This window comes from Pristis pectinata, chromosome 3 (genome assembly GCF_009764475.1).
Source record: "Pristis pectinata isolate sPriPec2 chromosome 3, sPriPec2.1.pri, whole genome shotgun sequence".
NCBI classification, from domain to species: domain Eukaryota; kingdom Metazoa; phylum Chordata; class Chondrichthyes; order Rhinopristiformes; family Pristidae; genus Pristis; species Pristis pectinata.
The window spans coordinates 30718462-30745110 of record NC_067407.1 but is presented as its reverse complement, the minus strand read 5'-3'; the positions used below and the strand labels follow the sequence as shown (position 1 = coordinate 30745110).

At 40.2% G+C, this 26649-nt stretch overlaps 1 protein-coding gene across 6 annotated transcripts in view; it reads right to left on the bottom strand.

Annotated features, from left to right (window-relative positions):
- LOC127568617 (terminal uridylyltransferase 4-like) overlaps positions 1-26338 on the bottom strand; it is a 72681-nt gene extending 46343 nt beyond the window's left edge. For 5 of the 6 annotated variants that reach the window (XM_052012580.1, XM_052012583.1, XM_052012584.1 and 2 more), the window contains exons 1-7: positions 26231-26337; positions 12497-13266; positions 6778-6941; positions 3659-3775; positions 3290-3467; positions 2437-2525; positions 1719-1770 (exon numbers count right to left, since the gene is read on the bottom strand). In XM_052012580.1, the coding sequence (XP_051868540.1) occupies positions 1719-1770; positions 2437-2525; positions 3290-3467; positions 3659-3775; positions 6778-6941; positions 12497-13118 (1222 nt within the window). In that variant the 5' untranslated portion in view covers positions 13119-13266; positions 26231-26337. Of the gene's footprint in view, positions 1-1718; positions 1771-2436; positions 2526-3289; positions 3468-3658; positions 3776-6777; positions 6942-12496; positions 13267-14759; positions 14909-26230 lie in introns of all 6 variants that reach the window. The other variant, XM_052012581.1, reaches the window with a different exon arrangement.
- Positions 26339-26649: the final 311 nt, after the last annotated feature.

Sequence of the window (26649 nt, the reverse complement as noted above, 5' to 3'; positions counted from 1 at the left end):
ATGCACCTAACAACTTCTGCCCCATCTAAACCTCTTACACTAAGGAGGTCCCAGTTTATATTAGGGAAGTTGATGTCCCCCACGACAACAACCCTATTAGTTTTACACCTTTCCCTAATCTGCCTGTACATCTGTTCCTCAATGTCCCGGTGACTATTGGGGAATATGTAGTATAATCCCATCCGAGTGATTGCACCTTTCTTATTTTTGAGTTCTACCCATATTGACTCAGTGGACGAGCCCTCCATTATATGCCCTCTGAGTGCAGCTGTGATATTGTCCCTGATTAGTAGTGCAACTCCCCACCCCCCCACCCCCTTTTACCTCCCTCTCTATCTTTTCTAAAATATCGAAACCCTGGAATATTAAGCACCCATTCCTGTCCTGCTCTCAACCAAGTCTCTGTAATGGCCACAACATCATAGTTCCATGTACTAATTCATACTCTAAATTCATCACTCTTACCCATAATACTCCCAGCATTCAAATACACACACTTCAAACTTTCCGTACCATCGTGTCTATTTACTTTGCTCCTGCCTGTTATTACTGGCCCTGACATCTACCTTCCTTTCAATCCCTCCACTTCCTGCCCCAGTGCTCTGGTTCCCATCCCCCTGCCAAACTAGTTTAAACCCTCCCGAGTAGCACTAGCAAACCTCCCAGCCAGGATATTGGTTCGGCTCCAGTTGAGGTGCACCCCATCCTTCTTGTACAGGTCACCCCTGCCCCAGAAGAGGTTCCAACGATCCAAGAATCTGAAACCCTGCCCCCTGCACCAGTTCCTCAGCCACTCATTCATCTGTTCTATCATCCTATTCCTGCCCTGACTAGCACATGGCACTGGGAGTAATCCGGTGATTACTACCTTGGAGGTCCCGCTCTTCAGCCTCTACACTCACTGCACAGGACCTCTTCCCCCTTTCTACCTTTGTCATTGGTGCCAACGTGCACCATGACCTCTGGCTGCTCACCCTCCCCCTTGAGAATATTCTGCAGCCGCTCTGAGACATCCTTGACCCCAGCACCTGGGAGGCAACACTCCTTTCTGGTGTCTCTTTCATGGCCACAGAATCTCCTGTCTGTCCCCCCTAACTATCAAGTCTCCTTTCACTATTGCTCTGCCTGACTTCACCCTTCCCTGCTAAGCCGCAGAGCCAGCCACAGTGCCACTGACCTGGCTGCCGCTGCGGTGCTCTGAGAGGTCATCTCCCCAGCAGTATCCAAAGGGGTATATGTTGCTGAGGGGTATGGCCTCACTGGAACCCTGCACTGACTGCCTACTCCCCTTACTTCTCCTGGTGGTCACCCATCTATCTGAAGCCTGTACCCTGGGTATGATCACCTCGACAACTGCCTCATCTATGAGGTTGTCAGCTTCCCGGATGGTTCTGAGTACATCCAGCTCCAGCTCCATTTCCTTGACCTGGTCAGTCAGGAGCTGCAGCATGTTGTCATTTAAATCTAGCTTGCATTTTGTTCACTTTGAACCACAAGCAAATTCCAGACCTTTGCCTAATTCCACAATGCAACTAGCAAGAATAATTCTGCTTAAGCTTTGGCTTCTCAGTGTCTGTCAGTGTCAGTATAACCTATATCCATCCACTAGCTCTGGAATTGGGACTCACTTTTATGGGGTCACCCAATGCTTCCACTCAAGCCACAGGAGTTTACAATAGTCAAGCTCTAAAATCATTGAAGACAGTCGGAAAACTTACAGTTATTTTTAATAATGTCCAGGACTTGTATCAAAACATCTGGTTGATTTAACTGAAAAAGAAACAATCACAAAACTTAATTTTCAGGTATTATAAAACCATTCTATATTACAAAATGTGGATCTTGAAAGAAATGTTGCCATTGATTTCCTGGGATGCAAAAGTCTTGGATCTGCATCAAAATCCAGACTTCCTAGAAGCTTTCATAGATTCTTACACATGAAGTCCTTTACCACATTAATTACACACTTTCCCTTTACCTCCATGTCTGTTTGATATGCAAGATTACATGATGCCTCCCTTCCATCCCTCCTCCCATAAAAATACTAAGATATTTCATTTCCATTGACTGTAAGGGGTATCAGAGAACTTGAGAGAAAAATAATCAAATTCTTCTTCTACCAAATATGTTAGACAGCGTGCAAAAATATCTTTAAAATATGCATAATAGAAGATTCCCTAGTGAATGGAAATGTTGTCAGGAAAGAATATGCTGTTTTGTGACCCTTTTTCCCCAATGGTGGAAGAACAAAAAAAAATTTTAGGAACAACTTTTATTTTAAATTAGTCTAGATGCTAGGATTGAAGGCAAGGAACAACAATTCTGTGGTCCACAATGTTGGTTAAAATGGTAACAGCCGGCATTCAGAATATATTGATTAAATGATCAATTTTTACACATTGAAAAATATTATTGAAAATATTTAGCATCACATACATGAGGGGGGAATTTCACATCAATGTTGATGTCACTGGTTTTGAAAGCAAATCTTGTAAGACACGAACCATACAACCTTAGTGAGCAATCTGTAAAACAAAGTGCAAAACAAACAACAGACTTAGTTCATCTGATTTTGTGTAAATGAACATTCTGGAGCATTGATGATCCTTCTCTGCTTGTAGCATACTGATGCATGAAAAAGGACACGTGCAAAGCTTAAGAACTTCTCTTTCTGTGTTTTACAAAGCGAGCCAATCCTCCAGTGACTGCTCCTTGTGGTCCTTTTTAATAATCAGAACCTCATAACTTCTAATGGGTTATCCTTCACATTCCTAAATAGAAAAATGACTTTTTGGCTTACGTCAATTTATTGGCAATTAGTATATAACCTCCCTATGTTATAACAAGCACCAAATTTAACCCTACCACATTGGTTGGTTGGATCCTCAGCTTCTTAGATTCCAAAAATCACTGAAGCCCTGAAACTTAACTTCCATTATTACCTCAGTAATAAACCTTTACCAATCTTGTTGATTCCCAGTGGATCTTCTCTTCTCCCTTAAGTTTACGTGAATTCATTTTAATTAGCTAAGTATAAATATATCTTTTTCAAATCTAAATGCTGTTGTCTTGGCATCTCTGCTTTTTAAAGTTAGCAAAGCCACTCTCAACTTTTAAAATGTCTCTTCCCTGGATGTCCTCATTTAATCGATGATAAACAGTAAAGTTAAACATATAGTACAAATCAGAGTTTTGTGCATTCAAATTTAACAATGTGCATTCATGAATAGTGGGCATTTTCCCTTTGCTCTATTAGTGATGATTTGATGAATCATAAAGTAAATCATACCTGGCAAAAGGTGCTGAATAATTTTCTCCATTTCGTTCACAATATTTTTCCGGATTTGATAATCCTCATCAGAAATTCCTTCTTGCTGTGCAGCATGTAACACAGCAGAAGTCAAAGCAGCCAAATGATCAGGTGTTGGTGGTTTTATGTTACGAAGTTCATTCTCTTCTTGCTTTTCCTAAAGCCAGAGGTCAGAAAAAAATGAATTTATTCCTAAGATAAATTGCTTTATTTGATAAAATAACATGCATACAGAGGACTTAAAAGGTTCACTTATTTTAGAAAAGAACTTTAACACAATTTACAAGTTCCAAACAAGTAAACATTTCAATGTAAGCTACAAATGTTCAACATACAAAAAGCACTTACAGTAATATTTTTCTTATGCCGTTTTTCCTTTATATGTTTATGAGCTCCCTGGATATTTTCAATGTGAACCAGGCAAAGTTTGCATAGGTACTGACATGAAGGATATTCTGGTGAACGCTATGAAACAAAATGTAACCAAAAGTAGTTCAGTAACAATAAAGATTCAATATAAACAATATATACGCAATCTTTATTATTTAATCAAATAATAAACATTGCATATGGTGACAGGGCTTTTGCCAGTCAGAGTTAGATGACTGAGTAGGTTCCTTGTCAATACAGTTTAATACCATTCTACCATAAGTGACAGTGACTGATTTCATACATACAGTTTATATGTAACAATCCTTCCTTCATTGTACTTTTGTGAAGAAATTATCCTTTTCTTAACCGGGAAAAGTTGATGTGGTCCATTTTCTCTGTTCTTTAAATAGCTTACTGCGTAACTTGACATTGCTAAGCAACAGCCAATTTGCCGAAGTCACCTCACCCCATCTTCAATTCATTGGTGTTGTCAATAAATATTCTGCATAATAAATTGCTATCATTATAAAGAATATCTGATAGCAAATATTTTTTAATCAGGCATTTGAAAGATCTAGACCTCACCATAATCAATGAAGGCTTTGAAATTTTGTGGTATATGAAAAGTAACATAACATAGAAAACCTACAGCACAATTCAGGCCCTTCGGCCCACAAAGCTGTGCCGAACATGTCCCTACCTTTGAAATTACTAGGTTTACCCATAGCCCTCCGTTTTTCTCAGCTCCATGTACCTATCCAACAGTCTCTTAAAAGACCCCATCATATATGCCTCCACCACCGTTGCTGGTAGCCCATTCCACACACTCACCACTCTCTGAGTTAAAACCTTACCCCTGACATCTCCTCTATACCTACTCCCCAGCACCTTAAACCTATGTCCTCTTGTGGCAAGCATTTCAGCCCTGGGGAAAAGCCTCTGACTATCTACCCGATCAATGCCTCTCATCATCTTATATACCTCTATCAGGTCCCCCCTCATCCTCCGTCGCTCCAAAGAGAAAAGGCCGAGTTCCCTCAACCTGCTTTCATAAGGCATGCTCCACAATCTAGGCAGCATTCTTGTAAATCTCCTCTGCACCCTTTCTATGGCTTCCACATCCTTCCTGTAGTGAGGTGACCAGAACTGAGCACAGTACTCCAAGTGGGGTCTGACCAGGGTCCTATATAGCTGCAGCATTACCTCTCGGCTCTTAAATTCAATTCCATAATTGATGAAGGACAATACACCACATGCCTTCTTAACCACAGAGTCAACCTGTGCCGCTGCTTTGAGCATCCTATGGACTCGAACTCCAAGGTCCCTCTGATCCTCCACACTGCCTCCAATGTGTAGGAGTAGGCTGGGCTGCCTGTGTGATCCTCCACACAAAAGCATGAATTTCCTCTGGGTGGTCTGGTTTCCTCGCACATCTCAAAATTGTGCTGGTCGATAATTGATTGCTATAAATTGTCCCTGCTATGCAGGTGAGTAACAGAATCTGCAACAAGTTGATGGACTTAGTGTAGGATTCGCATAAATGGATGCCCGACAAGGACTCAGTGGGCCGAAGGGCTTGTTTCTGTGTTGTTTGACTCTGTGACTCTAATCAGTTATAGTGATGTTGTCTGAGGACTAAATAATGGCCAAGATACTGGGGAGAAATGTTCTCTGTAAAATGGTGCCATGAGTTCTTTTGCTTCCACTTGAGAGGGCAGAAGGAGCCAAGTTAATGTTAACCTTAGAAGACAGCATGATGCTCCCTCAAAACTGCACTGGACTTTCAACTGTGGATGTTATGCAGACATTTTTGGTGTGGGACTTGAATTCACAACTTTCTGCATTGAGAAGGAATAGTGCTATCAGTTGACCCAACCACTTGGGCAATTTCCATTTTCCGTGTGAAAGATCACGATCTACCTTGTTGTGACCTTGCACCTGATTGCACTGCACTTTCTCTATAGCTGTGACATTTTACTCTGTACTGTTATTGCTTTTACCTGTACTACATCAATGCAGTCTGTACTAATTCAATGTAACTGCACTGTGTAATGAATTGACCTGTACAATTGGTTTGTAAGACAAGCTTTTCACTGTACCTCGGTATAAGTGACAATAATAGACCAATACCAATACCATTTTTAATATGACCTTACAGAAGTTCTAAAATATTGGCCTGAATCTTCTGTTTGAGATGCTGGATGTTGGAACTGCCAGCTTTTATCTACGTGATGATTAGAAGCCTAGCACGCCACAGCAAAGGCGGAATTAATAAACTTCTATTCAGCTAATCACCGCTCTTCAGGCAATTAGATTTAGGCTAGGATAAATACCCATTGAGCGCGCAACTGTTTGACCTGGCACATCCACTGGGCCAATTCATCCGAAAGGGAAAGAACAACTACACAAAGAAAGTATAATGTAAAATCATATTTTTGATTGAGATGATTTAAATCTATTTATTTATAACTGCTTCTGGAGTTTTTTTTAAAAAGACATTCACAAATATTCTAGCATTTTGATAGTTTTGCAAATTGGTAAGATAAAATGACTACTATTCAACCAGTCTTGCACATTGAAAATAGTTAACATCTGTAAGGAGTAGCAATGGACAACGGCAAAGTTCTAGAATTGTTGGGCATGAATTGACTCTTATGATCCTGACTGGGTTAAATTTCAGTTGTTCTTGTTTAATTGGGGATGGGTTGATCAGAAGTTAAGTATCTCCTCAAAGAGGCTCAGAACCATTGCACATTGGCTTACCATGTCTATACCAGTTCTCCGCTAAAACAGTTCAAAACCAATCCCAATCAGAAATAGTGCAAAATATCTGTCTATTGACCCTCCTTTACTTTTGTATATAAAGAATATGTTTTGACAGCTGATTAGCAGCAACAGAATGTTAATACTTCTTTTACTAAAGATACTAAATAATGGAATATCTCACTGTTACAAATCCTACCAAATGTTCAACTTTAAAACCGTCCTCCCCCGAAAATCTTGTCTAAAAAATCAACATTTATTTATTCTTGGTTTTAAACTTTAACACCATTATAGTTTGACTATACTTTCGTAGCAAATCAAACATGTCCTACTTTTTCCATACGAAAGATATAATCTCTCTCCAATCTTTCCTCTGCTTGTTTCAGTCCAAGCTGTTGTTCCGCTGTCATCTTAGACTCATCGATCACCGGTGTGCTCTCCGCATTATCCTTCTCCAAAGGATGTGCTTTGTTTGCATTTGCAGGAGCAACTTTACCTACATTATAAATTTAGAATAATATTTTTAATAAACCTTTTTATTCAAAAGGTTTGACAGACTAGATCAACAGGCAGTGAACATACACCATTCATCTCTGGAACTGGAAGGTTTTGTTTGCCAAGTGCTTTAAGATTCTCTGTAATGGTTTTAACTCAAGAGACCACAACACAAGAAAAATGCAATATCGTTGTGTGAAAAGTTGATAAGTTTTATTCTGGTATAGAAAGGTTGCTCTTCTGAGGTTGAGGCTGAAATACACAATGGTGAAGCAGGTGGGTGGCAAAATGAAATTTGCCAAACAGAACCAACCCTGGATCTCACACTGTTACACAAAGACCTCATTTGTCACGGTCATGGATTTTCCACAGATTACAAAAAAAAACAAAGTACCACTGAGGCCACTGGCAATGACACAAAGGCAGAAATGACATACATTGGTCAACCTCTCCACAGTTATAACAACTTCCATGGATGTTTCAGTTGGTGGGCTTCAACTGGTAGGCTTCAGTTTGTCAAAACAAGCTGAAACACACAAATGTTCCAGACCCCTGCTCTGGCTGCAGAGCTACCCAATGATCTTGACCCTAGTGATCCAAGCCTTGACACCAGCCGCAAACCTACCCATGTTCCTGACCCCCAGTTTTCCCGACCATACACCAATTACTGATATTTTGCCACGTACCACCATAAGACATCAAATTCCACCCATTCCACAGCAAACAGGATTCATTGGACATCACAGGAGAGGAGTCTGCAGGGATGCGCTATAGTTACCAACACTGGCAGTAACATATGGTTGACATCATGACCATGTGGTTACTAAGTCAGCAGATAATAAGGGCCTAATATGCACAACTTATTTGTTATATAAGTACCAGTTTCAATAAAGGCTACAGCTTTCTTTTTGTCTGATCTCCATGGAGTCCTAGGAGGAAGTGATACAAATTGCAGTATAATTTGCTTTTTCTTTCACAAAACATATTAGTAAAATTTTGTTTTAATAATTAGAATTCAAATATAAAGCAGTGCATATTTCAAAATCAATCAAAAGAAGCCGACTAGATCAAAAACACTGGCTGAAAGTGAGACTTTAGGACTGATAAAAATTTTTAAATTTTTTCCAAGTGTACGATGCTGTTTGGAACATGAAATCATCAATCACGATTCCTTTCATTTTAAACAAAGAAACCATTATTACATTGTTGTTGTTTAGCAGCAAAAGGAACAGAGACAAGGCTGATAATAAATACTAGCATTTGTAGCTAAAAATAATACTATCTGGTTATGTACCTTAAAATAAAATACATCATGTGAGCAACCCTCAGAAGTAATTCGGATTGTCAAACTGGCCCTACCTGCAAAAATGTTAAACACCACTTTCATAAATAATGAAAAAATTACTAATACACTCCAGGAGGCATAGACAAGCTGGTGAAAAGCATATCCCCCCCCCGACCTTCCCCTCTCTGTGGCTGAGCGGTCTGTTCTCAGCAGAGGCCTCACCTTCGTACCTCTACACCCCCACCTCAACGAATTCCGAGCCCGGCACGATGCCAAACTCTTTCTCCGCCACCTCTGCCTCCGTGCCTTCTTCTTCAGTAAGAAGTCCTCTCCTCCTTCTAATGACCTGTTCTCCCGCCTCCAGGCCTCTTCTTCCACCTGGACTCCCCCACCGGGCCTGTTACCTTCCCTGGAACAATTCATAGCCAACTGTCGGTACAACATCAGCCGTCTTGACTTTTCTGCTCCCCTCACCCACTCCAACCTTATTCCTTCTGAACGCTCTGCTCTCCACTCCCTCCGCACCAACCCTGACACTGTCATCAAACCAGCTGACAAAGGTGGTGCCGTAGTAGTCTGGCATAATGACCTCTACCTTGCAGAGCCCAGACTCCAACTCGTGGACACTTCCTCCTACCTACCCCTGAACAATGACCCCACCAAGGACCAACAAGACATTATCTCCCACACCATCACTGACCTCATCACCTCGGGAGATCTCCCCCCTATTGCTACCAACATGATAGTCCCGCAATCTAGGATTGCCCACTTTTATCACCTTCCCAAAATCCACAAGATGGACTGTCCCGGCAGACCTATTGTCTCCGCATGCTCTTTCCCCATGGAACTCATATCCTTGTACCTGGAAACTATCCTGTCCCCCCCGGTCCAATCCCTTCCCACCTATGTCTGTGACACATCACATGCTCTCCAACTCTTGCATAGTTTTAAGTTCTCCGGCATGCACAACTTCATTTTCACCATGGGCTTCCAGTCCCTATATACCTCCATTCCCCATCGTGACGGCCTTACTGCCTTCCACTTCTTTCTTGACCAGAGACAGAACCAGTCCCCTTCCACGAGCACTGTCCTTCACCTGGCTGAACTAGTCCTCAGCCTAAACAACTTCACTATCGAATCCTCTCACTTTTTTCTACAGAACAAGGGCGTAGATATGGGCACTCGTATAGGCCCCAGTTATGCCTGCCTCTTCGTTGGCTACGTTGAGGAGTCTCTATTCCAAGCCTACCCCGGCCCCATTCCTCAACTCTTTCTCCGCTATATCGATGATTGCATTGGTGTCACCTCTTTTACCTGTGCGGAACTCAACAGTTTCATAAATTTCACCACAAATTTTCACCCTGCTCTCCAATTCACTTGGGCTATCTCTGACACTTCTCTCTCCTTCCCCGATCTTTCCATCTCCATCTCAGGAGATTCCTTATCCACCGACATTTACAAACCCACTGATGCCCACAGCTACCTTGATTATAGCTCCTCCCACCTTCTCTTGCAAGGATGTGATCCCTTTTTCTCAAATTCTCCACCTCCGCTGCATCTGCTCTCATGATGAGGCTTCCCACTCCAGGACATCTGAGATGTCAAAACTTCTTTTCTAACCGTGGCCCCCCACCAACCCCACTCCCCCCCACCGTAGTCAAGAAAGCTCGCAGCCGTATCTCTGCCATTTCCTGCACCTCTGCTCTCACCCCCACCCCTCCCAGACCCAACAGGGATAGGGTCCCCCTTGTCCTCACATTTCATCCCACCAGCCTACATATCCAACACATCATTCTCCACCACTTCTGCCATCTCCAACGGGACCCCAGTACCAAGCATATCTTCCCCTCCCCACCCCTTTCTGCCTTTCGCAGGGACTATTCTCTCCGTGACTCCCTAGTTCACTCCTCCCTCCCCACCCCCCACCCCCTCCCCCCAATCCTGCTCCCACCCCAGGAACTTCCCACTGCCCCCGCCATTGGTGCAACACCTGCCCCTACACCACCTCCATCCAGGGACCCAAACAGTCCTTTCGGGTGATACAGAGAATCACTTGCACCTCCCTTAATATCACCTACTGCATTCGGTGCTCCAAATGTGGCCTCCTCTACATTGGTGAGACCAAACGCAGACTAGGTGACCGTTTCACATAACACCTGCACTCTGTCCGTAACACTGATCTGCATCTCCCCGTTGCCAGTCACTTCAACTCCCCCTCCCACACTATCACAGATATTCGATCCTCAGCCTCCTCCACTGCTAGGAGAATTCCAAGCACAAACTGGACAAACAGCACCTTATTTTCTGTCTTGGAACCTTGCAGCCTAACGGCATGAACATTGAATTCTCCGACTTTAAGTAATCCCCACCCCTCTTCCCCACACCGCGCCCCCCCCCCCACTATGCTTCTTCTTTTCTTCCCTTTCCTAGCCTCTCTCTCTTTTTCTATCCCGCTTTTATTTCCTCCTTACCTTTGACCCATCCCCCGGTAGAACTGTTCTCCCCACCTCCCCCACACCTACCTATCACTATCTCTTACCTGCATCTACCTATCACTATCTCTTATCTGCATCTGCCTATCACCACCTTGTGCCCACCCCACCTCCCCTCTTTTGTCCATCTATCACTGCTCTGCTTTTCCCTCCTATATATTGGGCTTCCCCTTTTCCTATCTTCAGTCCTGAAGAAGGGTCCTGACCCAAAACGTTGACCGCCTGCTTTTCTCCACGGATGCTGCCTGGCCTGCTGAGTTCCTCCAGCATCATAGTGTTTTTCTTCTTCATGAAGCAATTCATTTTGATAGGAGAAAAAGGAATCACAAAGTAAGTAAAAGGGATAGAAGAAGAGAAAGACATCAGGGTGTGTGTATGTGCACATCTCTGAAGGCTGTTAATAGTGTATATTGGACCCTTAGATTTATAAAATGAGAAAGAGAGTACATAAACAATTGTAAACCTTTAAATGTCACTGGTTAGACCCCAGATGAAGCTTGGTGTTCAGTTTCAGGCACCACACTTTAAGGATGTCAAAGCCAAAGAGAGGGTCTTTTACTTGCTTGTGACACAGGAGGCCATTCCGCCCATCTAGTCCATGTCATCTCCCAACAAAGGCAATCCCATCAGTCCCATTCCCGCTCTTATTTCCCTGTAGCTTTGCAACTCATTTCCTCCTACATGCCTTGACACTTGATTGAGGGTTAAATTTACAGTAGCCAATTAACCTCGCTCTGAGACACCTTTCATCACTTTTCTGATGACTGAAAGTAGAGGAATGAGGTTGCATTTAGGTGGATTGAATTAGGCCTGTTTTTGTTTATGGATAGGACACACCCAGGTGATTTTCCAGATCGTCAGGTAGATCTGAATGTTGGATTTGTGCATTACAACTTGGAATGAGCATGGGCAGTTCTGAAGAATTTCTGAACCACATTATACAGCTTTTGATCACACAATACTCTCAGCCACATCCACAATCTAGGAGAATGGCAGAAAAGGCATAAATGATTTGAATGCCCTTCTCCTGTTCTGATGATGCTTTAAATGAATTCAAATCTCCTTTCTTCAACACTGACTTTGAGAGCCAAATTTTAAAACTAAAGTAAGTCCAGAAATCTCGAAAACTTCAGGTACATTACTTAGTGAAAAATGTATCTGTTGCACAATTGTTTGTTTGCATTAAGTCACTACTTTTCAAAGTCTGAATCAAAGCCATAATTTAAGATTGATGAACTTCTCAATCTGCTTGAATACTTCAAACATCTAATGTCAGAACTGCTTTTGGCACTAGTCTGGTAACAACTGACCCTATCTGATCTCAGGAGGTAAGTGGACTCAGCCCTTATCAGTTTTTGGACGCAAGACAACCTAGGAATACCAGTTGCTTTCGAACAAAACTCTGATCAATGAACTCAATCTAAGGTTACAAGTTATTACACATTAATATCCGAGTACTCTGCTATTGTCTAAAGCAGTATCGCAAATGACCAATGAGATCATTTGCTCAGTGAAATAGGTATTTCCACTGATTCATTAATACCACAAAATATTTTTCAGGTAAAAGTTGTCAGAGTGAACCACTGTGATCTGTCTAATGTGACAGGGATATTTTCACATTTCACACCTGGGTTTCACTTTAAACATTTTCAGTAAGACAGCATTAGTCAGCAACAAATAAATGGTAAATGTCATTTAAGTATTATTCAAGAGTACATGAATTGTATAACATTAGAGTATTTAACAGTTCTTAAATGAAATGCAACTGCATAACCTTACCAACCACGTCTGCTTTCTTTTCCACTTCTTTAAGATCCCGTTTGGCTTTCCCAAGCAAAGCATTATTTTCACCATTTGATGGTACAGATGGCTTGCTTGCCTGTGCCATACACTCCATTTTCATCACATCCTTTGGTTTCACAGGTAAGCATTCCTTTTCATTCACATTCTTTGTACCACTGCTGCAGTGAGAGTTTGCAGATGTCCCAAGAGTTTGCTGCTGTGACTTAACATGCTTCTGTTTCACTTTTTCAACAGATGCCATCCCACCAGATGTCCGGCTTCCTTGACAATGGTCACGTGTACTCCGTGTTCCTGAATTCCTTGAACTAGCCATACAGTTTAGTATGTCTTGTTTGCTACCCTTGCTTGATTTCATATCTGAGTTTTTTTCAATGTTCTTTCTTTCTATTTGTTCTCCATTCCATTTTGACTTTTTGTTATTCCAGTTTGAAACAGTTTTGCCACCATCTTGAGAATTGCCCTCAGTTAGACTTCTGGAAGGTTTTTGTTCAATATCATTTTGCACAGTAACTTTCATATCTTTACCTTCACCATGGACAAGACGAACTGATTTACCAGATTTGTGTAAGTCATCCTTTGCATTTTTGGTTTCTTCCATTGTTGTAATTCAAAGTATTCTTTATCAAGAGCCAAATTCTTCCTTTAAAAAAAATCCAATGTCTTTCCTTTTTAAAAATTAAAATCTCTTAGTCACTTACTGAATGATGCACAACTATAACTCAAAGAACAAAGTTTTTCCTGAATTCCTGTCAAAAACAGAAAATCAAAATTATTAAGGATTGTATTGGCAATGAATATTTGTATTCCTTTGCCAATGAGTATAGTCAGAAATATTTGAATTGCATTAACAGTGAAGATAGGCTGTTATTTCATAACATACAACAAGCTACTGGCAGTGGAATGGTTCTGTCCAGCCAAATTAAAAATCACAAAAAGAGAACTAAAAATAATTTACCCAAAGTATAATTGATGTATCCACACCATTCATTTAACAAGGGAATGACTGGTGTAATCTAAATTACTTCAATAACAATGACTAAATGAAGATTGAACATAAATCCCATAAATTTTAAAAAATTATAACAAAATATTACTTTTAAAAATCTGTATCAAGCACCATAAATTCAACAAGCAAGCTTTAAATAATATTCCAAAATAAGGTCTTATTGTCAAATTTTCAATTGAAAGCCAATCCTTATTGAATAATTCCATCTTTGTTGCACTGGTTCTGAATTGACATCAATTTAGACAGTAGGTTGTAAGACACATCTGTGGATAATAGTTTTTTTTCTTGTTAAAGCCACTGCTGGTAAAAAAAATACTATTGGACAACACTATTAACAAGTAATGAAGTATTTGAGGAAATGAAAATACAAGTCAAAATGATGTAAGAACAGAAATGCTATAAATACTCAGCTGTTCAGGCAGCATCCAAGAAAGATTGTTGATAAATCAGATCAATGACTTTTCAAGAAAATACTTCTGACCTGCTTTATGCATTTTCTGTTTTTATTTCAAATTTCAAACATCTACAATATATTGCTTCTATAAATGATATTGTGATAATGAACATTTAAGGTTCAGTGTGCAGCACCAAGGAAAGAAGAGCATGTATTTACATAGATAATTTCCAAACCATGATTAATCTGAGTCATAATATTATGTGAAGCTTTCTAGCAGGAGAAGAGGAAATAAAATCAAAGAGTTACTTCTGTTCTTAATTGCTGGCCAGTAAATTACAGCAGATATGGGAAAAGCTGGGGAGTAGTCACGTGTGCCCATCTTGTAAAGACTGTTGATGTGTACTCTGGAGAATAAAATGAGGAGGGAAAGAACCTAAAGATAGTATGAATGAGAATATAGCAATACATCAACTAGATTATTCAATTTGCAAGTGGAAGAGTTACTAAAATATAGCTCTGTCTTGTTAATTCAAATAAATTTGCTTCAAATCAAGAACTTTTAAAACAGTGATATTACTGAATGATAAATTATCTAAAAGAGATTTTGCTTTGTAAATGATCTGTTTTGATGTTTCAGTATAGTCAAAGAGGTACATCTAGAAACTATTCTTCCACTGTGATCTTGTACTGAGCACATGGGAATCTAAAGCAGGTATATTCTGCATAATAAAATGAGAAACAATTATTTTTGTTTCAAATATGCTAAATGTGTCACCAGACAAATAGTGGGATTAATAAAAAGCAGAAAAAATTTAACAATAATAGGATGAACCTACCGGTTGCCCTAAATCTGACTCCGATACATTTGAAGCTGCCAACTTTTTATACTGTAGCTCCTCCCAGCAACTTTTCTGGGCTTAAGGACAGTAAAATAATTCATTGTGATTACAAACCACTGGGCCACACAGACCTGTACTCGTCACCACTAGAATAAAATGGAGAGAGACGTCTAATATCAATAACTGAACCATTTTTTATCTTTAAAAGTAAGCAATGTTATTACTGTGCAATTATTGTTGAGTTATGACACTGAATTAAGACGCTGAATTCAGGTCTGACACTGTTGGCTGTACTTCCAAATGATAGTCTGCTGCCAGCATTTCCTCAACCACTGATATAGGAGAAACTACACTGACTTTTCAACCTCTGGTACTGAAGCATTTTCACTCCTCATTTTTTCCTTATTTATGATAAGTACAAGATTCTACATCAATCCATTCTTGAAGAAACCAAGTTGCAGGTACTTGTATCACCTGGCACTGTAAAAAAAAATGTTAAATAGATTCAGACAAAAACAATTTCTTCGTACACAGTTCATCCTAAATAAATGTAAAATCACAGCACAGCAAGTCTTGACAGTTTGTGATTCTGAATTCACTTTCTAGCCATAAAACTACAATTTGCCTATCCATGAAGTGTTGGAACATGAGTGTAATACATCTTTTATTTTACATTTCTATAATATAAATCTCAAATAATTTCCTCACTCAAGTCCTCAATGAATTGTTGCATATCTCACATGGTCGAACTTCTCCAGAAGTAAAATTAAATTGTACTCAATGTCAATGAATTCAGGGAGACTGGAACAGTGTGTGTGTCAACATTTCTGGTGAAAACAATTAGAAGGTTCTTAAAAGGATGCTAGCCATGCAAAAAAAGCATACCAAATTTGAACAAGCTCAGACTGAGCAAGCATCTTATCACAAAGAAACAATATAAAAGCAAATCAATGTTAATAAGAAATGCTTCTGATTATTCAATAGGAGACCATTAGAGAATAGGTGCTTGAAGAAGGACAAAGCTGAGGATGAGAAAAAGATGATAAATATACTACTTCCTCATGGTATTCACAAGCACTCATTCAAAATTCAAGACCATTAAAAATAAAGGTGAATTTATTCAAGAGAGAGCAATCAATGCTGTTCCTCTGTTTAAGAAGGGCAATAGGGATAGAACATAGAACCATACAGCGTAGTACAGCCCTTCGGCCCACAATATTGTGCCGACATTTTATCCTGCTCTATCTAACCCTTCCCTCCCACATAGCCCTTCATTTCTCGATCATTCATGTGTCTATCTAAGAGTCTCTTAAATGTCCCTAATGTATCTGCCCCCACAACCTCTGCTGGCAGTGCATTCCACACACCCACCAATCTCTGTTTAAAGAACTTACCACTGACATCCCCCTTATATCTTCCTCCAATCACTTAAAATGATATCCCCTCATGTTAGCCATTGTTACCCTGGGAAAAAGTCTCTGACTGTTCACTCGGTCTATGCCTCTTAACCTCTTGTACACCTCTATCAAGTCACCTCTCATCCTCCTTCTCTCGAAGAGAAAAGCCCTATCTCATTCAACCTATCCTCATAAGACATGCTCTCCAATCCAGGCAACATCCTGGTACATCTCCTCTGCACCCTCTCCAAAGCTAATACATCCTTCCGATAATGAGGCAACCAGAACTGGACACAATATTCCAAGTATGGTCCAACCAGAGTTCTATACAGCTGCAACAGTACCTCGCGGCTCTTGAACTGAATACCCCAACTAATGAAGGCCAATACACCATATGCCTTCTTAACAACCCTATTGACCTGCGCGGCAAACTTGAGGGGTCTATGGACGTGGACCCCAAGATCCCTCTGTTCCTCAACACTGCTAAGAGTCCTGCCATTAACCTTGTATTCTGCCTTCAAATTCGATCTCTTGAAGTGCATCACTTCACATTTATCCGGGTTGAACTCTATCTGCTACTTCTCAGCCCAGGTCTGCATTCTACCAATGTCCTGTTGTAATCTACAGCAACCTTCTACACTATCCACAACACCACCAACCTTTGTATCATCAGCATTACTAACCCACCCTTCCACATCCTCATCCAAGTCATTTATGAAAATCACAAAGGGCAGGGGCCCCAGAACAGATCCCTATGGAACACTACTGGTCACCGACCTCCAGGCAGAATACGCTCCACCTACCACCACCATCTTCTATGGGCGAGCCAATTCTGAATCCACACAGCCAAGTTTCCCTGGATCCCATGCCTCCTGACTTTCTGAATAAGACTTCCATGAAGAACCTTAACAAACACCTTACTATGTATACCACATCCACTGCTCTACCTTCATCAATGTGCTTTGTCACGTCCTCAAAGAATTCAATCAGGCTCGTGAGGCACGACCTGCCCCTCACAAAGCCATGCTGACTGTCCCTAATCAGGCTATGCTTCTCCAAATGCCCACAAATCCTGTCTCTCGGAATCTTCTCCAGTAATTTGCCCACCACTGAAGTAAGACTCACTGGTCTGTAATTCTCAGGGTTAACCCTACTCCCTTTCTTAAGCAAAGGGACAACATTTGCCACCCTCCAATCATCTGGCACTACTCCTGTGGCCAGTGAGGACACAAAGACCATCACCAAACGCGGAGCAATCTCTTCCCTTGCTTCCCGTAATAACCTTGGATAATCCATGGAATTATAGGCCGGTGAGCCTCATATCAGTGGTAGGGAAACTACTGGAGAGGATTCTTAAGGATAGAATTTACTCACATTTGGAAAAGCATGGGCTTATTAGGAATAGTCAACAAGGCGTTGTGCGGGGCAGGTCATATCTTACAAACATGATTGTGTTTTTTTTGAGGAGGTGACGAAGATGATTGAGGAGAGTAGGACAATAGATTTTGTCCACATGGAACTAAAGTAAGACATCCGACAAGGTTGCTCTTGGCAAACTAATCCAGAAGATTAAGATGCACGATATTCACGGTGACTTGGTAGATTGGATTCAAAATTGGTTTGCCCAAAGACAGAGGGTAGAGGTGGAAGGTTGTTATTCCGAATGGAGGTCTGTGACCAGTGGTGTTTTGCAGGGATCAATGCTGGGACCTCTGAAGTTTGTGATATATATAAATGACTTGGATGAAAATGTAGATGGGCTGATTAGTAAATTTGTGCAGATGACACAAACATTGGTGGAATTGTGAATGGTGAAGAAGGTTGTCAAAGGATACAGCGGGATATAGACACTTATTAGCTTGTCAAATATGTGGTGAGCCCTCTATTATCAAGAGAAAATTTGTACAAGTAAATAACAGTCAACAAGATTAAGGTAAGAAAAATCCAGCATTACCGATTTCCTTAATTTCTTTGAATGTGACAACCCAAGTCAGTTGTAGTGAACACTGATGTATACATAGACTGGCATCTTTCCACCTGAAGCAATCTTATTTAACCTCAAAGGCCAGGGAATTCAGGAAGAAAAACTGGCTGAATGGTAGAATTTAACTCTAAGACTGGTCAGGATAAAAGTAATATGTCTGACTAAAGTGCAGAATTTTATTTTTAAAGAAGTGCATCTACTACCTGCATCAATATGTTTTTTTTCAGATCAACAAGGAAAGAAACATTGCTCAAGTTAGTTCTGGTAAACAAAATGGTGCAACTAACTCTTCCAAAGGAACAGCTGAAAATACCAACCAAAAGTTAGGTTCAAAGTAAGAACAGAAAAGATTAATGGTGAGTGAAAGAGTGTTGAACTGGAAGGAAATATTCAACAAATGAAGCAAAATGCCAAAATTAACTGGATAGAAAGTTTGGCAAACAGACCTATGGGTGAGAGATATCTTCAGGCATGAGATGCTTTGAGTAGAAAATATAAATTGCTCCAACATGAAAAGGATCTGCAACGGGATCACTAGGTAACAATCTACCAGGGTTATAGACAATTGTCCAGAGGATCAAGTACTGGGAGTAAAAGGCACGCAGGGCCAGTAAACCCTATCTTGTTCCTCCCGTGTGGACGGCTGTCCTTCCGAGGTAGAGTAGCAACTAACCAGTGGTCGACTTAAGAGAGCACTCTCTGGATGTCAGAGAAGGGTCTAGGGTATATTCCTATGGTTGCTAGACATAGGTCGGACTCGAATTAAGGTCTTCCCTTGCTTATACTTACTTCTAATTCCCGGTAGAAGAATGAGGCGTGACAAATCAACTATGAATAAAAACTTTCAAACTAATTTATTATCCAACTCAATTAATAAAATGATAAAGCGTTTACACAAGATAAGAGTAGGTTCTCCAATAAATTTTGAAGAATTACATGCAAAGTAAAATAAGTATTACTTACAGCTCCAGCGAAAAGGCTGTTTACTGAAGAAGTGTTCAAGCTCCTCAAGTCGGGGTTGTTAAACACCTTTCAGCAATTCACAGAGGGGTTTATATACTGTTTTAGCCAGGAAATATTACTAACAAGTATGGTAGTTAGCATTTGTGGTCTTTCAACAGGATATCAGCATCTTCCTGTACTCTAGATGAGAGGTTACATGGAGAGGATAGGGAGAGTTTCCTCCTAGCATCACACTCTAGGTTACACCCTTAGGTCGGGACGGTGAGCAATTCACCTTGACCTTTACAATCTAGACATTTTGTCCTGACATTTAGTCATCTTATACATAGTACATTGAAATACTACATCAATTATCCAGGTGTTATTTGATCCATACCGTCACAGATGTGCATCAAAGAACAGAGTTCAATTAATTAGCAGAGAAAATAAAACGAAAATGAAACTTCAAGGAAGTTTATGAAAAATTAAGACTAACAAATAGGGATGGAAGGAATGAAAATGAGGTGTAAAATGAAAATGAAAACAGCTCCCCTGCACTTTCTTGAAATATGGCTAAGGGACATTTTACATTCATTTTCATTTCATCTGAGAAACACACTTCAATATTGCAACACTTCCTTAATAATGCATTGGAATATTAACCTACATTTTTGTGCTCAGGCCTCCAGAGTGGGACGAACACACAACTCAGAGACAAGAATATTACCAATTAAACCACAGCTAATACTGACAAATGAATGTTGAAGTGAGAATGAGACGTACTAGAAAAAGGATATGAAACTGCTCAAAAAGGAATGAGTCTTGAAAAAAATAGCAGAACACAAGATGGACAAGACATTGCCTCTGATAACATATGGACGCTACAGGAAGTTAAGATGATGTTAAAGGGGCCTCTAGCTATAACTTCTCAGTTCACGAACATGCAGAATTATTCTGCTAGCCAGGAAAGCAGTAAATGTTGTCTCTTTGTTCAAGAGAAACAAACGAGGCAGTAGGGCCATCTCATTGTGAACAAACATTAAGAATCCATAATATGAGATAAAATTTATAAATACATTAATTAATCAAGAATTGCCAATATGGCTTTGTTAAGAGTCACCAACTGGACAGATAAAGGCAAAGCAGTTGTCTTCCTTTGTCTTCTTCTATTTTACAGCATAAAGGGAAGATACAATTCACTGTGCACTCCAGTCCCTCCACCCATCCCCGGCTTTTAGGCTTGTTGCTGCACAGTGAGTTTATCATCCCAATACAATTAAATTCCAATATTCCGACTCTTCAGGAATCCCGATGGTTCAGCATCTAGCTCACCAGGTGCCAACTCCTGTACTGCCTCTGACACACTGTGGCGTGGGTTCCAATGCTCCTTCTGACATACCAGGGCCCTGGTTAACATGCTCCCTTTAAACTTAGTGGGGCTCCAGTTCCCACATTACCTCGAAACTCATCTGGTTCTGTTTCCCAGACTCCCTTGAAACCCACCTGGTTCTGTTTCCCGGCAGTCCCTTGAAACTCATCTGGTTCTATTTCTCACGGTCCCTTGAAATTTACCGAGGACTTTTTTCCCATCCTCCCAGATTCACTGGAAAATTTATTATTCTATTGCACAAACATAGAGGAAAAAAATTATTAAAAGTTTTTGGGAGTATTAATAGGAATAACACTCAATAGTCCAGAAAATCTGCTGGCCTGGCACCAAAGTCAGATAAAGTTTTACTGCAATGTTGCCTCACTATCTTCTGCATGGATAGCCTTTTGCCTCTCCATTTCTTCCTTGTTGTGCACATACTCCTTCACCCTCAACAATCTTCAAAATATGGTCAATCTAGTTTATGCAGTAAGGGTGGTTTCAAAAGGTGTCACAGAGTGGCTGTGAGAAGGATTGAAGTATGTTATACAAGAGGAAATAAACAAAATTATTTATTGGAGACACAAGAGCCTTCAGATGCTGGAACCTGGAGCAACATATAAACTGCTGGAGGAACTCAATGAGTTGAGCAGTATCTGTGGAGGGAAATGGACAGTCGACGTTTCAGGTCGAGACCCTTCATCTGGATTGAAAGAAAGAGGGGAGAAACAGTATAATAAGGTGGAGGAAAGGGATGGAGTAAGAGCTGGCAGGTAATAGGTTGATCCAGGTGAGGGAGATGAAGGAGGGGGAAGAGTGGAAATGTTGTCAGAAGCTGGGAGGTGATAGGTAAGTGACAATGACAAAGGGCTAAGATCGTTTACTGTACATGACACAAATAATTATGGTAATTAAATGTGGTTCAGATTGAAGAACTGGAAATATGGTATCACAGGGGTCAGTTATGATTTATTCTGAAGAAATGGCACATGTTCAATCATGTTAATAGAATGTCATTACCAGAATGCATAGGATGTAGGTTAGCTGATTGCTTGTGGGAATGATTCATCCTGAAACCTGGTTTGTATCTGAAGTACCTCGTCTTGCTTTGGTTTGAAAGTGGTTCAAAAGAACCAAAATTAAGTCTTAATTGTCAGTCCATAGGGTCAGAAATGATTTGATGATCATCATCTGCTGTCCTTTCTTTATTCCAGCAAGTTAGTGAATGAAAAGTCAAAAGAATCAGTTAAGGTTGGCTCATCTTGGGTACCTCCAAAGAATCAGGCTATTGCTGGAAAGGCTCAGCTGAATGATTGCAAGATAACATTTTCATGAAATCTATTCATCAACTTTACTACTGTATGATGAGGAAGGGGAGCTGTTTAATTGCAGCTGAATTGCAACAATGGGAAAAATGTTGTGCAGTTTGGCCAACACCAAATGCATTGTAACATGTAATTAAAAAATAACAGGCTACTGTGCAATTAGTGAATCTAAACAGGAGCATAAGATTCTTCAACTGAGCATCAAATTCCAAGAACATAATGTTGGTGTATATACTTGCCTTACAGGAGGTACAACAAATATTTCCCAGGATGAAAACGGCTGTCCTAAGTAGAGACTGAATACTCTGTAGTTTCAAAGAATAAGTGGTGATCTCATTGAAATGCTGAAAATTCTTAGATATTTTAATATATGATGAGTGGCTCTTTTCCCTAGCTGGAGAGTTTTCTGCTCTGGGTTATGGTGTCAGGACAAGTGTTGGCAATTTAAGATTAAGATTAGCTCCTTCACTCAGAAGCTTCTGAATCTTTGCAATTCTCTGCCTCAGAAAGCTGTGGATCATCAGTTGATGAATTTATTTAAAGGTGTGATCAATAGACATTGATACTAAGGGAGTCAAAAGATATAGGGGTGGGGCAGGAAATTGGAGTTGACGTGGAAGTTCAGCTATGATCTAAATGAATGCAAAACAGAATGCAGACTGTATAGGTTACTCCAGTTACTACTTTTAAGTATTTGCTCTCCAAGCTGAGCCAGAACACAAGTTATTTTGAGTTCTGACTTTCTTAGCAGTTTAAATAAATAATTGCATAAATTTCTGACTGCATGTACGTAAAGCTCAAGCAAAAACTTATCGAGTTCAAGAAGATGATAATTTAGGGTAATAGCTCACAAGTTGCACTAAGGTTTTGCAATTGTAAGAAAGACACAGTTTTCTGGAAGTACGCTGCCACAGTTTCCATGTAATGTTCAAATATCAGGAGTCAATGAACGGTGTACTTTGGTCTCATATATATAGTAACATGGACTTGGATATGTGGAACACTCCCTTTCTTCAAATCAGCAGCGCTGGTTTCCTGCCTTATTCAGACGATGATAACTAAAGCAGTGACTTTAAATATTGGATTTGCATCCAGTGGAGGCATATGCAAACATGTCCTGTTTTATCCATAAGACACGGGTTAGGATTTTAAGAGACTGACACTTGTCCTGCCCTCTCAAATGCAGTGTGTGGACATACTGACATGGAATAACATGAAGTAGATGGCTTAGCTAATGGCAGCAGGGACTGTGAAAGAAACTCAGGAAGCCATAAACAAGTTAGCAACATGAACGGCCAGGCGACACAATTTAATGAGAGTAAATGTGAGGTGATATATTTTGGGGAAAGAAATGGATGTATACAGCACAGAAAGACCCTGAAGGATATATACAAGCAGACAGATCCAGGGGCTTAAACATGTTTACACATTCTGAAAATCATTGGCATATAATGTGCTTTTAAATAGGAATAAAAGAGTAAAGTAAAAATGGCAATTTGTGCATAGATAGAGCACAGCTCACTTCTTATAGAAAAGGATATTGAAGTGTTTGCCTGTATTCAAAAGAATGACGCCAGGCCGTTATATGACAGGAAATACTAGAACTTTTTTTTAAGACAAATCACAGAAAGCACGAACCTGTATGCTTAGAACCAATAATATCTGAAAACATCCCAATGTGCTTCAACTGCTTCCTAAAATAATCCCCAATATCATGCTATTCAGGATGTCAAAGGTTATAATGAGCAAAGAAGAAACTGAGAGGCAGTGAGGTTTTAGAAGGGAATTTCAGAACACAAGTCCTAAGCAGCCGAAGGCACAGTCTTCAGCAATGGAGTAATTGAATCTGGAGACATGCAGAAGACCAGTATTGAAAGGTCCAGATATTGCAGCATCTAATTAGGAAGGTATGAGATCATGGAGAGATCAGAAAACTCTATTTTTAAACTATGTGGCTTAAACTGGTGCAAGTACAGTTTAGGAAAGGGTGACAGATAAATAGGATTCAATGGAAGTTAGGCCATACACAATGTTCTGGATGATGTTAAACTTATAGAAAGTAGAACAAGTGAGGCCAGGCAGGGGTAATTAAATCTGGAGGTAAAAAAAGATATGATCAAAGGTTTCAGTGGATAAGCTGAAACAAGGCAAGGCTAGGGTCATGCAATGTTACCGAGGTGGATTAGGTGATCTTACATATGTCAGTGATCAAGTATAAATCTCAACTCGGTTTTATTTATGACACCAATGTTGCTGAAAGTTTGGTTCGCTTTCCAAAGGGAGGGATGGAAGCGGCGGCTATGAAACATGGCACATGATAGGGACCCAAAGTGATATATTCAGTTTCCCTAACATTGTCTTATTGTAAGGTTAGAAATTACACTGGAGGCTGAGTGGCTTCATTCTGGGCCTCAAATATTATTCAGTGCAGAAAAACCACGTAAGCCAATGTTTAGAACCTAATTTCCTTTATTGTATTGCCCATTTGCTCCCTTTTGCAAAGAGTCAGCTTTACAATCACCTTTCAGAGTTTCAGTCTAATAATCATCTTTCAAATACAAGCCTTGACAGTATCCAAGGGTTTTCAACTTCGGAAAACATCAAAATATTAAAGAATGAATACTGTATACACGTGCAACAAAGTAAGTTTTAAAAATCGATTAATGTTGAATATTCTGATTCCTAGGTTGTTTATATAAGATTACACAACAAATACCATGTAGTTTAGTCAGTTCAATGCCTACACTATTTTTCATATGGTTTATTATTTCCAAGCATGTCAGAGTTGTACTGCATGCACATACTTGATGCAAACAAAATGATTAAAAATACATAAATACTATCTTTATTCTTTTTTGGCCGACTTAGTGATTTGCCTTCTCTTCTTGGCATTACTGTTTTGCAAGCATACAGAAGCTACAGAGCTTCAAAAATTTCCATGCATAATATCCAACCTGCAGAACATTACTTTCTTCTTTGGCTTAGTACTGATTTTAGAAGGACCAAAGATCAGGAGTGTAAGTAAACAAACCAAAATTACAATATTGATTACTGTAGTGGAAAGTTGAATATTATAACAACTGATGCCAAAATAAAAACAGACTAATGCCTTACTCTGTGTATGAAAGGGTAGGTAAAGGACTGGAAAAATAACTTTCCACAATATGTTATAAAATGGGATATTTAAATGCAGCTTATACTGTTGCATATTTTTGGCAGAAATTTATAATGAATTGCTTTTAGTAAAATGTACAAAATATGGGATTAAACGTATACAAAGGGTCATTTACAAATTACATTCTATTTAGAGACCTCAATATCATTCGTCTTCTGTCAAGAGACTGTCAAGTGAGGCTGCAATTTTTTTTGTTTTTATTAAGACCACATGGGTAAACACTTAGTTCTTTACCCCCACACTGATAAAACTCTACCACCAAGAAATACCAAAGATGCAGAATTTACAATATCATTTTGCTTTAAGAATGCCATACATGGCTTTCATTACAAAATGCTTGTATTGGCTATCAGCTTACACCATTTGTTTGAATTGTTATCAGTGCCATGATGAGCTAAAAACACTGACAAAAATTGGAAAAATATCTGTGATTACATGAAGGAAAATGAAGACTTTGTCAAAGTATATATTAAGGTAAAGGCCAAATTGGTCGCAATTGTTATTCCCAGCTTCAATTTAATTGCAGTTCTTTGGGATAAAAAGTTGATGTATGAGGAGAAATTGTTTCTAACAACCAAAAATACCCAATCTGTAAATACCAACAAAACCAGAAAAAAAGTACCCAAACTAAACAAAAATGAAAACTCATTTTTATTGAAGACCCCTCATTAATAAATGCATTCATTTGTAAACAGGTTCACTTTGATATGCACAATTCAAATGCTGTTTCACACCCCCCTCTTTTTTAATAAATAACTTTCGATTTAATACGTCAAATACAAATGATTTTATCAATGACAGACGTGGGGGATACAAACAAAAACTCGACAGGAATTTCTTAGAGGTAACATGTGCCCAAAAATAAATACTAACTACCAACCATCCATGTAAACATAGCAGCTGAACATTCGTAATATTGTTTACAGTGTTAACTACAGTCTGGAATATCTACTGGCTGAATTATAACCTCAGGCCCCGTAACACTTGTGGCTCACTGGATGGCTGCGGGATACTCAAACCAGGGAAACAAATGCCTGGGTCAAACTCCCTCGTTTTCTCCAGGGACTGTTGCTAAAATGCGATCAGATAACGTGTGTGGCCGGTGCCCTCCCTCCAGCGCTTTAAACCTGTCATTGGCCTAAAAAAAAATTGACCGAAAGGAAAACCCCTGAAGCCCTGTCCGCGAATAGCACACAAGACCTCTCTGGAAACCATCAGCTTACTTTCTTCTTATATAATATATCCCCACCAGCCCAGGCCAGGCCTCGGTTCTTACCGGCAAGATCGGCCAGCGCTCCACAGCACATCCCACCATCTATTTATTAGACTAAAAGCTGCCGACCACCAGCAGGCCGTTCACAAAACAAACCCACAGCACGCAAACGCACTGACACTTTCCGGTGGCGTCACAGATGCAGGCTCCAAATTTCCCACCTTGCCTCTGAAAACTACAAGTCCCGAGAGCCTTCACGCGTGCGCCTGTCGGGTGGTCGTCGTCGCCTCAGCAACGCCGAGAGTGGCTGCAGGGGGTGACAGCCGAGCTGTGAGGGCGGCCCGGAGTTCATGCCAAGTGCCCGTTGCGACGGGGACGCGATGAGTACCACCCCTCGCCTTCAAACTATTCTTCGACTGAGCACTCGCTCACTGGTTTTACACAGAGATGGCGCTTCCGTGAGGCATTACATCTGCCCGAGT